This window comes from Pseudonaja textilis, chromosome 2, assembly GCF_049901715.1.
Source record: "Pseudonaja textilis isolate UNSWEBS1 chromosome 2, rPseTex1.2, whole genome shotgun sequence".
In the NCBI taxonomy this organism is placed as follows: Eukaryota; Metazoa; Chordata; class Lepidosauria; order Squamata; family Elapidae; genus Pseudonaja; species Pseudonaja textilis.
Genome location: NC_141991.1, coordinates 46,302,975 through 46,315,414, shown reverse-complemented (window position 1 = coordinate 46,315,414; position 12,440 = coordinate 46,302,975). Strand labels below are relative to the sequence as shown.

Here is a 12,440-nt window from a genome sequence, read left to right as displayed (position 1 = left end):
TTAATTACATTTCCACTTTAAATAACATTTAAGCTGAACAGTACAATTGGTAGTATTAGTCCACTGAGTTCTTGAAAGGGAGGTTTTATCTGGCCAACATTTTTAATCTTCTGTTTCCTCCCCAGCTTTTGCCGAGCTGCAGACTGATATCCATGAGTTGACCAATGACTTGGATGGGGCTGGCATCCCCTTTTTGGATTATTGCACCTATGCTATGAGAGTCCTCTTTCCAGGAATAGAAGACCATCCTGTCCTGAAAGAAATGGAGGTGTGGTATTGGGTGTATGTGCATCTGCTTGCATAATCTTTAATGTTGCATTAATTTCTTGAGCTTTCTGGGGTTGGGCCTTGAGAAAGAAGCATTTGTTTGATTTTTGCAGTGGTAGTGCTGTCTTATAATATCTATGTGGGTGCGTGTGGGTGCGTGTGTGTGTGTGTGTATTATTTGTCTCTATTGATGTTTCTCTGCTTTAGGATATTGGTTTAGAATTTTAGACTAACCAGAATGATCTTAATATCCCATGGTTCTTAATTTCCCATTACCCATAAAGTTTTGCTAGAGAAGGTACATTGATTCCTGAATGAGCTTAAGGGATTTTCTTGTTTTAGAGGCCAAGTGGTGTGGATGTTGGTGGGATAGCTATAATATTGTCCCCAAGGAAAGCTGTACATCATGCATCATATATATCCATATTTTGAAGAGACTAACCTGACAGTGTTTCTTAAATGCTGGATCCGATCATGGGCACTTTAAAAAACATTATTATAAAACTCCAACAGAGAATATGCTAATATTGGATCGAACTCAAAGTCTTCCAGGGGTTTCAAACTGCAAGTTCTTGAGCCCTGGCCCTCACTGCCAGGGACATGATTTATGAACTTTGTGATCAAACATCCATATGATAGCAGATTTGGGCTTCTGCATTTATAGATGGTTCAAAGATAAAAATTGATTGATTTTGTGGAGGGGGCACTTTTTCGAGGAGGGGGGGAGTTCCTCCTCTTTCTATAAAATATGGCACATAAGGACTTTGCTTTTACAAGCAACTTGTCAAGTAAGCCATTTTGTTTTACGGGATGAGAGCTGAACATTGGATAAATTGATTTGAGCCATGCTAGATAGGAAAAACTATGCCCTGCAAAAGATTTGAACACCCTTTCAACAGTCATGACTGGGCTCTCACTAAATCACTCCTACTGTTGCTTTATTCTTGTATTCCTTCTAAACTGCAGAGCATAGAGACTAATTCAGCCTTAATTGAAATGAGAATAAGAAGTATCAGTTCTACAGACAACATTGCTTGATAGCAACTTGGAGAATTGAGGAGCATCTTTTAAAAATGTTAATAAGTAGGTCAAATAGGGTAAGCAAAAGGGGAGCCATAGGAAAGCATTAAATGGATCATAAAGTTGTTGCTAAGGTCAGTTCAAGTAATAAGATTGTAAGTAAAGAGTAAGAGAATGAAAATTAGTTAAAGGCAGAGAACAACAGAAGCCTTTTGCAGACAGCAGAATCTAACTGAAAATCGGCACACTAAAAAGCAGTTAATTTTAAAAATCACTCAAGTAGGTGTTGTCCTATTTTAGTATTGTCCAGAGAAGAGTTTGTACAGCAGCGCTTTCGAAAAAGGAAAAAAATTTAAAAAGGAAAAAATACATACAATTTCAATTTCTCTGTTTCTCTACAATATAAAAAGAGTAGAATTTCCTTTAGGAAATTATTACAGTTAATTTTTGAGGAACAAATTAAACTGAGGCTATACTGAATGATATTGTCCATTTTTTCTTCTCCAAGGCTAGCCAGTTCAAAGGCTGAGACACAAATTTCTCTCTAGACTGTCAGGAGACAATTCAGAAAATAGGGTTAGAATATTGCCAAATGTGCTTCCAAAGCAGTGGTGGTATGCTACCAGTTTGGACCAGTTCAGCCAAACTGGCAGTAAAAAAAAAAGCCTCCAGCTGAGAGGAGGGAAAAAAGCCTCCAACAATCAGCTGAGAGGATAAAAGACAGAAAAGTGCATGGGGAGAATTGCTCCTAGCTTTCTGTTTCTTCATCCTCTCAGCTGATTGACTTGTTAGGGGTGCACACATTAGGGGAGCGTGTGCGTATGCAATCACCCACCCAACCGGTAGTGGGTGGGTTCCAAAGTTAATCCTAGCAGGTGGTCAGTGATATAGGATACAATGACTGGTAGTATCAAAAATATCTGGCTTTTGATGGAAGATAGTTCACCAAGAGTACCAAAGCTGTCTCAGTACTGTATTCTCCCCAGTATTGGACCTAGATAATTATCCAGGCACACCTTGAGCTGCAGTGCTACCTCCTGTTAGCTATTTTAATTTTATTTTAATTAACTAGCAGGGGCAAGCTGAATAAGCAAATGGTAGCCATAATTCTCTACATACTCTCCCTACATTCTTCACCTCCACAGGCTGGAAAGAATCCAAGATAACAGGATAAGCAGCTGCCAAAATTACCTCTTTTTGACTTACTCGATCCATGAAGTCCCAGTTGAGATATACCTAATTAATTTTCTCTGGAAAGAATGATTCAAATTATTTACTGGGAGATACTGAGTATTCTAGCTCCTCCTCCTCCTAAATCTTGCTGAAGAGGATGCCTCACAGTATGGAAAAGCAATGAAAACAAGAAGTAAATACCCCTTGCTGTTTCAGTTGTTATAGGTTAGGCCTCCAGTTGTACCACACTCTGCGCAGCTTGATTAGTAAGATTTCCTGTACTTGTACTGTACACTATTTCTTTACTTGTAGCTTTTTAGTAAGCCACCACAAGGGTAATTAAACTTTGCAAAAGGGAATGAAGCACCAAGGAGTAATAATGTCAATTCCTAGGGCCAGAATTTTAACAAACAATTTAGAAAATATGACAGTCCAAATCTACCTATTGTCTACTTTAATTTATTTATTTAATTCTCTATATAAAAGTTTACATGAGCCACTTTCTAGGTTAAGATAGTGATGTGTCCTTGACAATGGAGTCATAAAGTGCTTTTGCCTTAAGGTTGCCAAGTCCACACAAATGCAGTTCGATTGCCAGCTCCAAACATAGGCTAGTATACACTGTATTATATACATGGGGACTGATATCAATTGGGAAACGTCCATAATTTCGAAAGAGGATATAAATGCTGAGTTTTGGGGAAAGGGGAATCTCACCTTGATTATCTTTGTATTTTTTAAATAGTTTTTAGTGTTTGTTTTGGTCCAGAATGGCTATTATAGAAATTATGATGGATGGCTTGTATTTCTTGGCTCTGGCTTCTTAAGTTTCCATTTAAATTAAATATATATACTATAGCATTGTATATAGTACATTCCTTGACAATACAAATTACTGATAATCTATTATTTTATGATAATTGAACTGAGGACCTTTCTATGATGAAGAGTGGTGGGAAATCCAGAACAAACAGAAGCAAATTGTTCACTCGATACTTTGCTAAATTAAGGAGTTTGTTCCCATGAAATGAAATGAAACTTGTCATCCTTGCAGGGATATTATGCGAAATCTATAAAAGAAAAGTTTATTAATCAGGATTGGTCATTTGTGACTCAATATAATATTGAACATGCTTGTTGTAGTGAATACCAGTTGCTCAGATCATGAGCAAGCAAACAACAATATTTGCTTTTATGTATGTTTTTTTGATGTACTTCTGAAGCGTATCTGGCTCCCCATTGTGGGAAGCCAGATACAGGATCAGAGAGACTGTCATTCAGGCATGTGATTCTTAAGAAAAGTGTCAAGATGCATCCATGGGATACATTTCCATGTACTATTCAGAAAAAGCTTTGGGTCATAACTGACACTAGAAAACTAGAATAGAGCTTGAAGGGACTTTGGGTGTCTTCTATTCTAGCTCCCTGCTCAATCAGGAGAACCTATGCCATTTCAGAGAAGTGACTGTACAGTCTCTTCTTAAAATCCTCCAGTGATGAAGCACCCACAACTTCTGAAGGCAAGCTGTTCCAGTGGTTAATTGTCCTCACTGTTTGGAAGTTTGGTTTTCAAACTAGAGGAATAATGTGCAAAAGCAAGATGGAAAGTCTGCATGTAAGTTGCTTCTCTCCTTGATTAGTTTCCATCCATTGTCCTGCCCTCTGGTGCTTTGGAGAATAATTTGACTCCCTCTTCTTTGTGGCAGCCCCTCAGATACTGGAATAGTGTTATCATGTCACCCCTAATTCTTCTTTTCTGTAGACTAGCCAAACCCAAAACCTGCAGCGTTCTTCATCTGGTTTACTCTCCAGGCCTTTGATCATTTCAATCATTAACACAGATAGTCCTTGGCTTATTGTACACAAATTCACTTAATCACCATTTGAACTTACAGAGGCACTAAAGAAAGTGACTTGTGACTGGTCCTTGCACTTACGACTATCACAACACTCCCACAGTCACCTGATTAACTGGCATGTATTTATGACACCTGCCACATCCTTCCATCCTTCCGAGGTGGGTAAAATGAGGACCCAGATTGTTGGGGGCAACAGGCTGACTCTGTAAACTGCTTAGCGAGGGCTGTAAAAGCACTGTGAAGCATTATATAAGTTGAAGTGCTATTTCTATCCTGGGGTCATGTGTTTGCAACATTCCCAGCCAGTTTCTGTCAAGCAAAGTCAGTGGAGGAAGCCAGATTTGCTTAAAGACCACATGATTCACTAACTGCAGTTTTTTAACTTAACAATCATGGCAGAAAAGGTCATAAAATAGGGTGTACTTAGCCAAGAGAAATTCTGTACCCAATTGTAGTGATAGGTCGAGGAGTACCTGTATTGTTTTTATCCTCTTACCTTTGCTACTGTCATGTTCTGCAGTACTAGGTTGATTCAGTTGGATTTGTTCGAGACATGACTAGTTCCTCATTTCTAGCACATCTGATACCTGATATCCTCAAACTCCTAGTTTCCCCTTGTCACCTAATCCATTACTCTCTTTTTTCCGGACCATGCAGTATTCCCTTAATTTAGTACAATCAGTTCTGCCAAAATTAGCATCACATTTTCCTGTTTAACAAGGTTGCTCTTGATAGAAGGAATGAAGGATGTCCTTATCATCCTCTTGCTGCTGACCTCTCAGGTTTGATTTGGGTTTTGGAATACAGTATATTTAGTCATAATCAGCTCTAGGAAAAAATGGAGTTTATGATTACAGACAAAGGCTGCCTATTATAGTCAAGTACAATCAATGCTTGTGTGATCAATTATTACTATATTACATGCAGACTTTCCATCTTGCTTTTGCACATTATTCCTCTAGTTTGAAAACCAACTTTTATTTTTAATATAAAGGATCTTTGTCATAGTGTGTATCTGTATGTATCCAGCACACACAAACATATTATCTACCCCAGGGGCATCATGTGACGTATTGCGACTTATTTCCCCTTCACTAAACCAGGCATGGGCCTGGCCAGTGCATGATGTATCTGGCCCGCAGGCCATGAGTTTGACAGCACTGATCTACCCAAATGGAGATGGAAGTTGGAAGGGATCTTATAGGTCATGTAATCCAATTCCTGTTCAATTTAGGAATCCACTAAACAATTTTTTCTGACAGGAAATCAACCAGCCCTCCCAACTACTGGTTGTCCTTTAATGTTTTAGGTAGATTGTTTGACTGCTAAACAGCTTTTTATTGTGAGGGAATTTCTTCTAATATTCAGCCTTAATTTCATTTATTTCCATTTCAGTTCAACATTTTTTGTGCTGCTTTCAGTTCAACATGGAATAGATCTTCTCCCTCTTACATAGTATAAAATTTTAGACATTTATAGATGGTAATCAATCTCTCCTCTTTTCCAAGCTAAGCATATCTAGCCCTTCTAAGAGTGTCCAGATCCCATATCATACTAGTAGCTCTCCTCTGAATTCACTTCAGCTTCTCTACATCCCCTGTGAAAGTATCAGAGTACTGAAGAACCATTATATCCTGATTCTGTATGCAATGGTTCAGTTAACACAGCCCAAGTTAGTATAGTACTATGTAGCTGCTACACCACACTACTACTTCTAGATCATTTTCACATGTGGCACCATCAGGGCAGGTTTCTTCAAGTCCATAGCCACGTATTTCATTTTCCTTCCTGATGCAAGACGTTACACTAACCACATTTGAGCATCTTCTTGCTGAATTTGTCTCGATTTTCAAACCTGTCACTATAATTTTAATTGTGATTTTGTTCTATGAGATATTAGTCTCTAGCTTGGTGTCATCTGTACAGTAAATTGAATAAGCATCCATTCTTCTCTATTCCTTAGGGCATGTATAAATTGTTGCATGGTTTGGGGCTAAGCAGAGAGCCCTGGGAAATTTCCACTTGGTATTTCCCTCTAGAACAATACAAATCCATTTAAGTGTGATTTTTAGTTTGTGATTTTTCAACTAGTTGAAAATCCACCCAAGTGTAGTACTGTTAAGAATACATTTATCTGTCTTGTCCAGAGGAATATAATGAGAAACCTTGTTCACGGTGCTCTCTATTTGTTTATCAGAGTTATCACTCTGTCATTAAAAAAAGATAAATTATTCTGAAATGACTTGTTGACAATCCCATGCTGGCTCCTAATAATGGCAGCATTATTTTCTAAAAATTTGCAGACACAGTGCCTGACAGTCTGTTCTAATGGCTTACTCCTCCCTCTAGCCCTTCTCTGATACCAAGCTGGTCTTTCTCCAACCTTCTTGCACCTTACTGATTCTGCAGGAATTTGTAAAGATTACAGTACAGGTTTTATCACTCCTGCCAGTTCATTTGTCACCTAGAAGTATGACTCTGAAGTCTTGAATTTCTTCAAGATGAGTTCTTAATATACTTTTCACTCTTCGGTTGTGTTTTTCCCACTTTTTCTTCAGTTATATCAGGAACAGGTCTCTCCCTCTTCTGATGAAAGACAGATGCAAAAGAAGGTGTTGTACAGTTCTGTGTTCTTCCTATTTTCCTTTATTACTTCGACAACTTCCCCATGTAAGAGATGACTAGCCGTCTTGTCTTCTGTTAGGAACATATTCTAAACTTCCCTTCCCATCATGGTTTGCGTTCCTCATAAGCCCTATCTCGTCCTGAGTCTTAGCTTGAATGGAATAGAAAAATGATAATTTCATTGTTCAAGTCTGAGCTATCAGTTTTTCATTGTCTTTAGTTAACAGCCCCATTTCTGTTTCCTAAACATTTCCTTTTTGTTTTTCATCCAGTTGAATAGGTTTTTGTTCATCCCTATTCAGTTTGTTGTATATGACCAAATATGGCCAAGGACTGGAGTCGGCTAACAGACTCCACTCATTGGCTCAGCCACTGGTGGGAGAAACAAAGTCCCATCAGTGGCTGAAGCTAAGCCGGCGCTTGCCGCGACCATGTAGCTTTTTGAACTGAACCTAAATAAAGACTACTTACTGTTCCTGCTGTGCCCTGCCTCTCATTCCCGTGCGGACCTATCGAACACAGTTCTTAAAGCTTTTCTCCTTTTTAAGGAATGTATTTGTTCCTGTTTAGTATTGTGCATTTTTCTGGATTTCCTGTTCCTCTTTGACCCAAAGGTGCTTTTTTCAAAAGACAACTAGACTTTCTCCGTCTTACCCTGAAGATGTTTTGCTTCCCATCCAAGAAGTTTCTTCAGTTCTGACTGAATGGTAGAGAATAGAAAGAATACAATAATGCAAAGAATATAAATCCTTCAATTTCCCCACCATTCAGTCAAGATTGAATAAGCTTTTTGTATGAGAAGTAAAATATCTTCAAGGAAAAAAAAACAAAGAAAGTCCAATGGTCTTTTGAAAAAGCACCTTTGGGGTAACGTAACCTGGATGACCGAGAATCTCCATAGACAAGTACCTCTTTGACTCTGTTTGGATTTCAAGCTATGATGTGGTGCCAAACTTTTTTTTTTTTTTGAGTTCTTTAAAATCTGTCTTCCTGATGTCCATGACTCATGACTGCCTTCTCTAGATTCCCTAGTTAACCTGTACTCCATGTGGACATGGCCGCTCTCCTCTTGGAGAGCACTTTTTCTCTATCATTCCCTCATATCGCTTAAATTTCCACAATGATACTCTATTTGTTACTCTTTTAGATTTTTTGCAAATAATTTCAATGGATTTCTGCATCTTGTAGAATTACTTAGGTGAAAATTAGAAAATTAAAAGGACACCACATCAGGGAAGACAGTATTAAGACAAAATCTACTTTTTGTGCACAGAATTTCAGATGGAATATAAGAATAAATACATAGTTTATGTAATGCCTGTAGCTTTTGTTTTTTTTAAAAAAAGAGAGAGAACTGTCTTCTGGTTGTGCAGCTTATTTAAAAAAAATCTTTGCAAATAATCTTAGTTTTTAAGAGAAGTTTATGACCCTTGTTTTCATTGCTTTCAATAATCCTTTTTATTTCTCTGTTCATACTGACTGCATCATTATTTGTTAACCAAGCCAAGAATTCAAGAATTGTTTTAAGAATAAAGCACAGCTATTTCAAGTATTGAGGGGTCCATAAATTTGCTTATGGATTTTAGTGAATTGGCTGAATTTATTTAGAGCAAAGAATGTAATTTTTCTGACTTTAAACTTGCAGAAAAATGCTGAGCTCAGATATGGAAGTTGAAGAATTATGCCATTGGCTTGAAGCATATTACGGCTGTAAAATCTTTTGTGAGCCATTATGTCTTTAAAGAAGCAAAAACAGCCAAAGAGCTTAATTTCATAATCTGTGAGATTTTACTATGAACATTTGATAAAGGCAGACCATTGCAATAAAACAATGGCAAAGGTCTGAAACCATTCTATCTTGGAGGTATTCCAGAAAAAAATCTTGTTCTGGAAATGCCTGTTTTTATGTCACAGGTATTGAAGAATTCCAGATTCATTCATACCTCAATCAGGAGTTTAGCTTTTATCCTAACTGAAACATAGAGGGGTTTTTTGGCCCATCTGTGTTTCAACTCTTGGCAATGATGTTGTTGTGATCACAGTTTGCCTGTCATTACCTCTTTAATTATTGTGAGGGAGAAGAGAGAGAAAGGGCACACATCAAATACAAGACAGGGATTTTAACTTTTCAGTACAAAGATAACCTGCAAATGGAAAAATGGAACTATAACATGGAAACAGTACCAAACAGGAGGTGATGGATACTAATATTAATGTTAACAGAATTTTCTTTATTCACAATTCATTATTACAGTTAATTCAGCATGCTCCCTCCATTCAAAACTCTAAAGCAGTGGTGGTTAACCAGGGGTGGGATTCAAATTTTTTAACAACCAGTTCTGTGGGTGTGGCTTAGTTGGTGGGCTTGGTGGTTATGTGACTGGGTGGACATGGCTTGGTGGTCATGTTACTGGCTGAGCGTGGCCAACTCAATATCACTCACATTGAGGCGCTCATCTTCTCGCCTGGCCTCTCATGACTGTGGGGATGCTGCAACAGTCATAAGTGTGAAAAATGGTCACAAGTCACTTTTCTCATGCCATTGTAACTTTGAATGGTCACTCCACACAAGCAAAGTACCAGCAAAGGTGGGGGAAAAAACTCCAGAGACGTTCCTGAGACAGGAAGTCTAGTTCTGCCAAGAATGTAATAAGGGTTAACAGAGAGGCAGTTTCTGTAAGCAACACCAGAATGTTTCCTTCCTGCCCTCCTTACAGGATTAGGCCAGTAATTTCTTCTAACAACCGGTTCTCTGAACTGCTTAGAATGTTAACAACCAGTTCGAGAGAATAGGTGCGAACCTGTAGAATCCCACCCCTGTAGTTAACCCCCGTGCCAATAATTGCGCACTTGCTTGCTTGCTTACGCACGCTCGCTCGCGTGCCAACACCCAGAAGGCAATGTGTGCTGGCCCCCCCAAGCCCCCTGTGCATGCACGCCAGATACCTGACAATCAGCTGTCGGGCAGTGGTGTGCAAGCGCATGCTCAGTGGGGCTCTTCCGGGTGACCTCTTGCGTGCCAGGGGAAATGGCTCTGTGTGCCACTTCCAGCACACATGGCATAGGTTCACCAACACAGCTTTATAGCCAAATAAGTTTCATTTTCAGGTTATTCTCAAGATAAATAAGGATAATTTAGATTGATATATAGTAAAATATAAAACAGTGTCTTATACAAGAAAAACAGAAAAGTTGTTCATAGATTTGATCAGGCAGAATTCTGAAATAAAAATAATAATGAATAAATCAATAAAGGATACAAACCTTTCCCAGTTATAGTATGTATTGTAGAATGCAAAATGGTTGAAAAAATTAAATTGCAAGAAAGAAAAAAAAATACAGCATGATTCATACAAATACAAATATATTCTGAGCACTGGGGGAGAGCCCTTATGGCAGTGTGAATAACATTCTGACCCAATTAGCAGATCTAATAAGTTCTCTGTCACTTTATTTATTTATTCATCATATTTATAGGCTCACAAAATGTGAAATGTGATAATTCTGAAACATCTCCCCTCCCCCTGCTTTTATATTTCCAACAAAGTATCATGGAGACTCTAAAAGTTGTTTGCATTATTTTCTTCAGCCCTAATAAAGATATTCAACTGTCAATTTTGGATCCCCCCCCCAAATGGAACAAGACAAGTAGGATTGCCTTTTATCTTACTATGTCAAATGTAACATCAGCAATTCTTAAAATCAGTGACAAATTTGTGTTCATATGTCCTAACTAGAAAATAATAATGTTTGTTACTGCAAATGGCAAGGAAGGAATATGTGTTCTGTCTCTCTTTTCCCTTCCTAACTTGTTATGTATGACATCACCACCCTGCCAAACTAATTTGTTGCACTGTAAGTACAACTCCTCATGTGGGTTTAAGTTGCTGTTTTATTATGCTTTATTGCTCATTTACTTCTGTTAATGAACACATACCCATTTTAAAAAAGAGTGAGAGTGTGGGTGGGGGAAGGAAAAGGAGAGCATTTGTGTTGTTTCATTGCTTTCAGAGCTTTTCGAACTAGCCAAGCCTGCTGAGATCATTTACCGTATTTCCCCATGTATAAGCCACCCCTTTTTTCCAAAATTTTCAAGCCCAAAAAGTAGGGGGTGGCATATACAAAAGCAGGTACACTTTTTATACATGAAAATGCATAAAATAATAAAGTAGGAATAAACTGGTTTTCCAGCAGTATGCTATACTTTTTGTAAAAATTGTACGTGATGATACGATTACGAGTGCGGTGCGCGATAGAAATGCATACGCTAGGCATCGGCCTGAATGCTTCGCTCCTACTCTCGCCCGATGCGTAGATTGCTAGCGTCGCCCGCACCGCTTTGCGCCATGACCGGTTGTAGATCTAGACGCGAATTTTGTTTCTTTGTAAATTTTCTTTCTTCATAACTTGTTTCTCTAATAAAATATTTTTTTCAAAACTTCACAGTCCAAAAATTGGGGGGGTGGCTTATACAAAGGGGGTGCTTATACATGGGGAAATACGGTATATGACAGGTGTTTTGTGCTATTTCTTCTACTAATACAGCACCACCACTCTGCTATGCTTGTTATGAATGGTTGTAATAAGACAACTTGTTTAGGACAAGGCAAACTTTAGAGCTTATCTATCTACTATTGTGGGTTTTTGGAAGTTGAGCACACCGCCCAAGAAAGAGCATGCTGTGTGATCCTCCTTTCACTTCATGAAACAAGCAAGGGTCTTTATTTATTTTGATCAGTGAAAATTTGAGACAGTGGTTTTGCATAAAGCCATCTATGATATCTGCCATGAGTAGACACTGTTTTGCATCTTCATATCACGATCAAGAGCAACTCAGGTTAAAATACAGCCTTCTTCCTCATGTTTCTTCATTCATTATATGCAGAACTTCCAAAAGAAGCACATTTTGAGATAATTTGAATGGAATAAAAGATCAAGCAGTTGTTGAGAAAAATAATTTCCTTCCTTCCTTCCTTCCTTCCTTCCTTCCTTCCTTCCCCCACATACACCCCTAATTAAAATAAGGAATTAGGGCCAATTCAAATTTCTCATAGAAACAACTAGGTCAATCAATTTGACTTGCAACACTTCAAAAGACACAATGCTTTTTGCCTCGTATTTCAAGCAAACTCTGTCACTAAAAAATCCAGAATTGGTTTTCTCCAGTTAAATGATCTTAGACAGATTGAATTATGGTCTAACGTCCAGTTGCTCTAGCATTCAAGGAAACTACTGCTCTGAACCCAATTTGGCCTTCAGTCTAATAAGCCCATATTTTCTCTTTATGCAGCATCTAATCTTGTTGCTGCCCTTGAGAGTCAGCTAATTTTGCATGTATTCTCAGTCTTTTTTCTCCAGACAGAATCTGGAGAGCATTTATGAAAGTTGCTTTTCTCTGCTCCCAAATATGATTTTGATCCAGTCGATGTCTTTTATATTCATGATTGTGCCTGAAAAGGGTATTAGGTGTGTTACTTATTCCTAAAAGTATGGCCA

The 12,440-nt window shown here is 38.2% G+C and overlaps 1 protein-coding gene across 7 annotated transcripts in view; it reads left to right on the top strand.

Annotated features, from left to right (window-relative positions):
• Positions 1 to 12,440, top strand: part of PLXNA1 (plexin A1) — a 391,291-nt gene that overhangs the window by 326,544 nt on the left and 52,307 nt on the right. For all 7 annotated transcript variants that reach the window (XM_087923772.1, XM_087923767.1, XM_026723218.2 and 4 more), the window contains one exon: positions 126 to 268. In XM_087923772.1, coding sequence (XP_087779898.1) covers positions 126 to 268 — 143 coding nt within the window. The remainder of the gene's footprint in view (positions 1 to 125; positions 269 to 12,440) is intronic.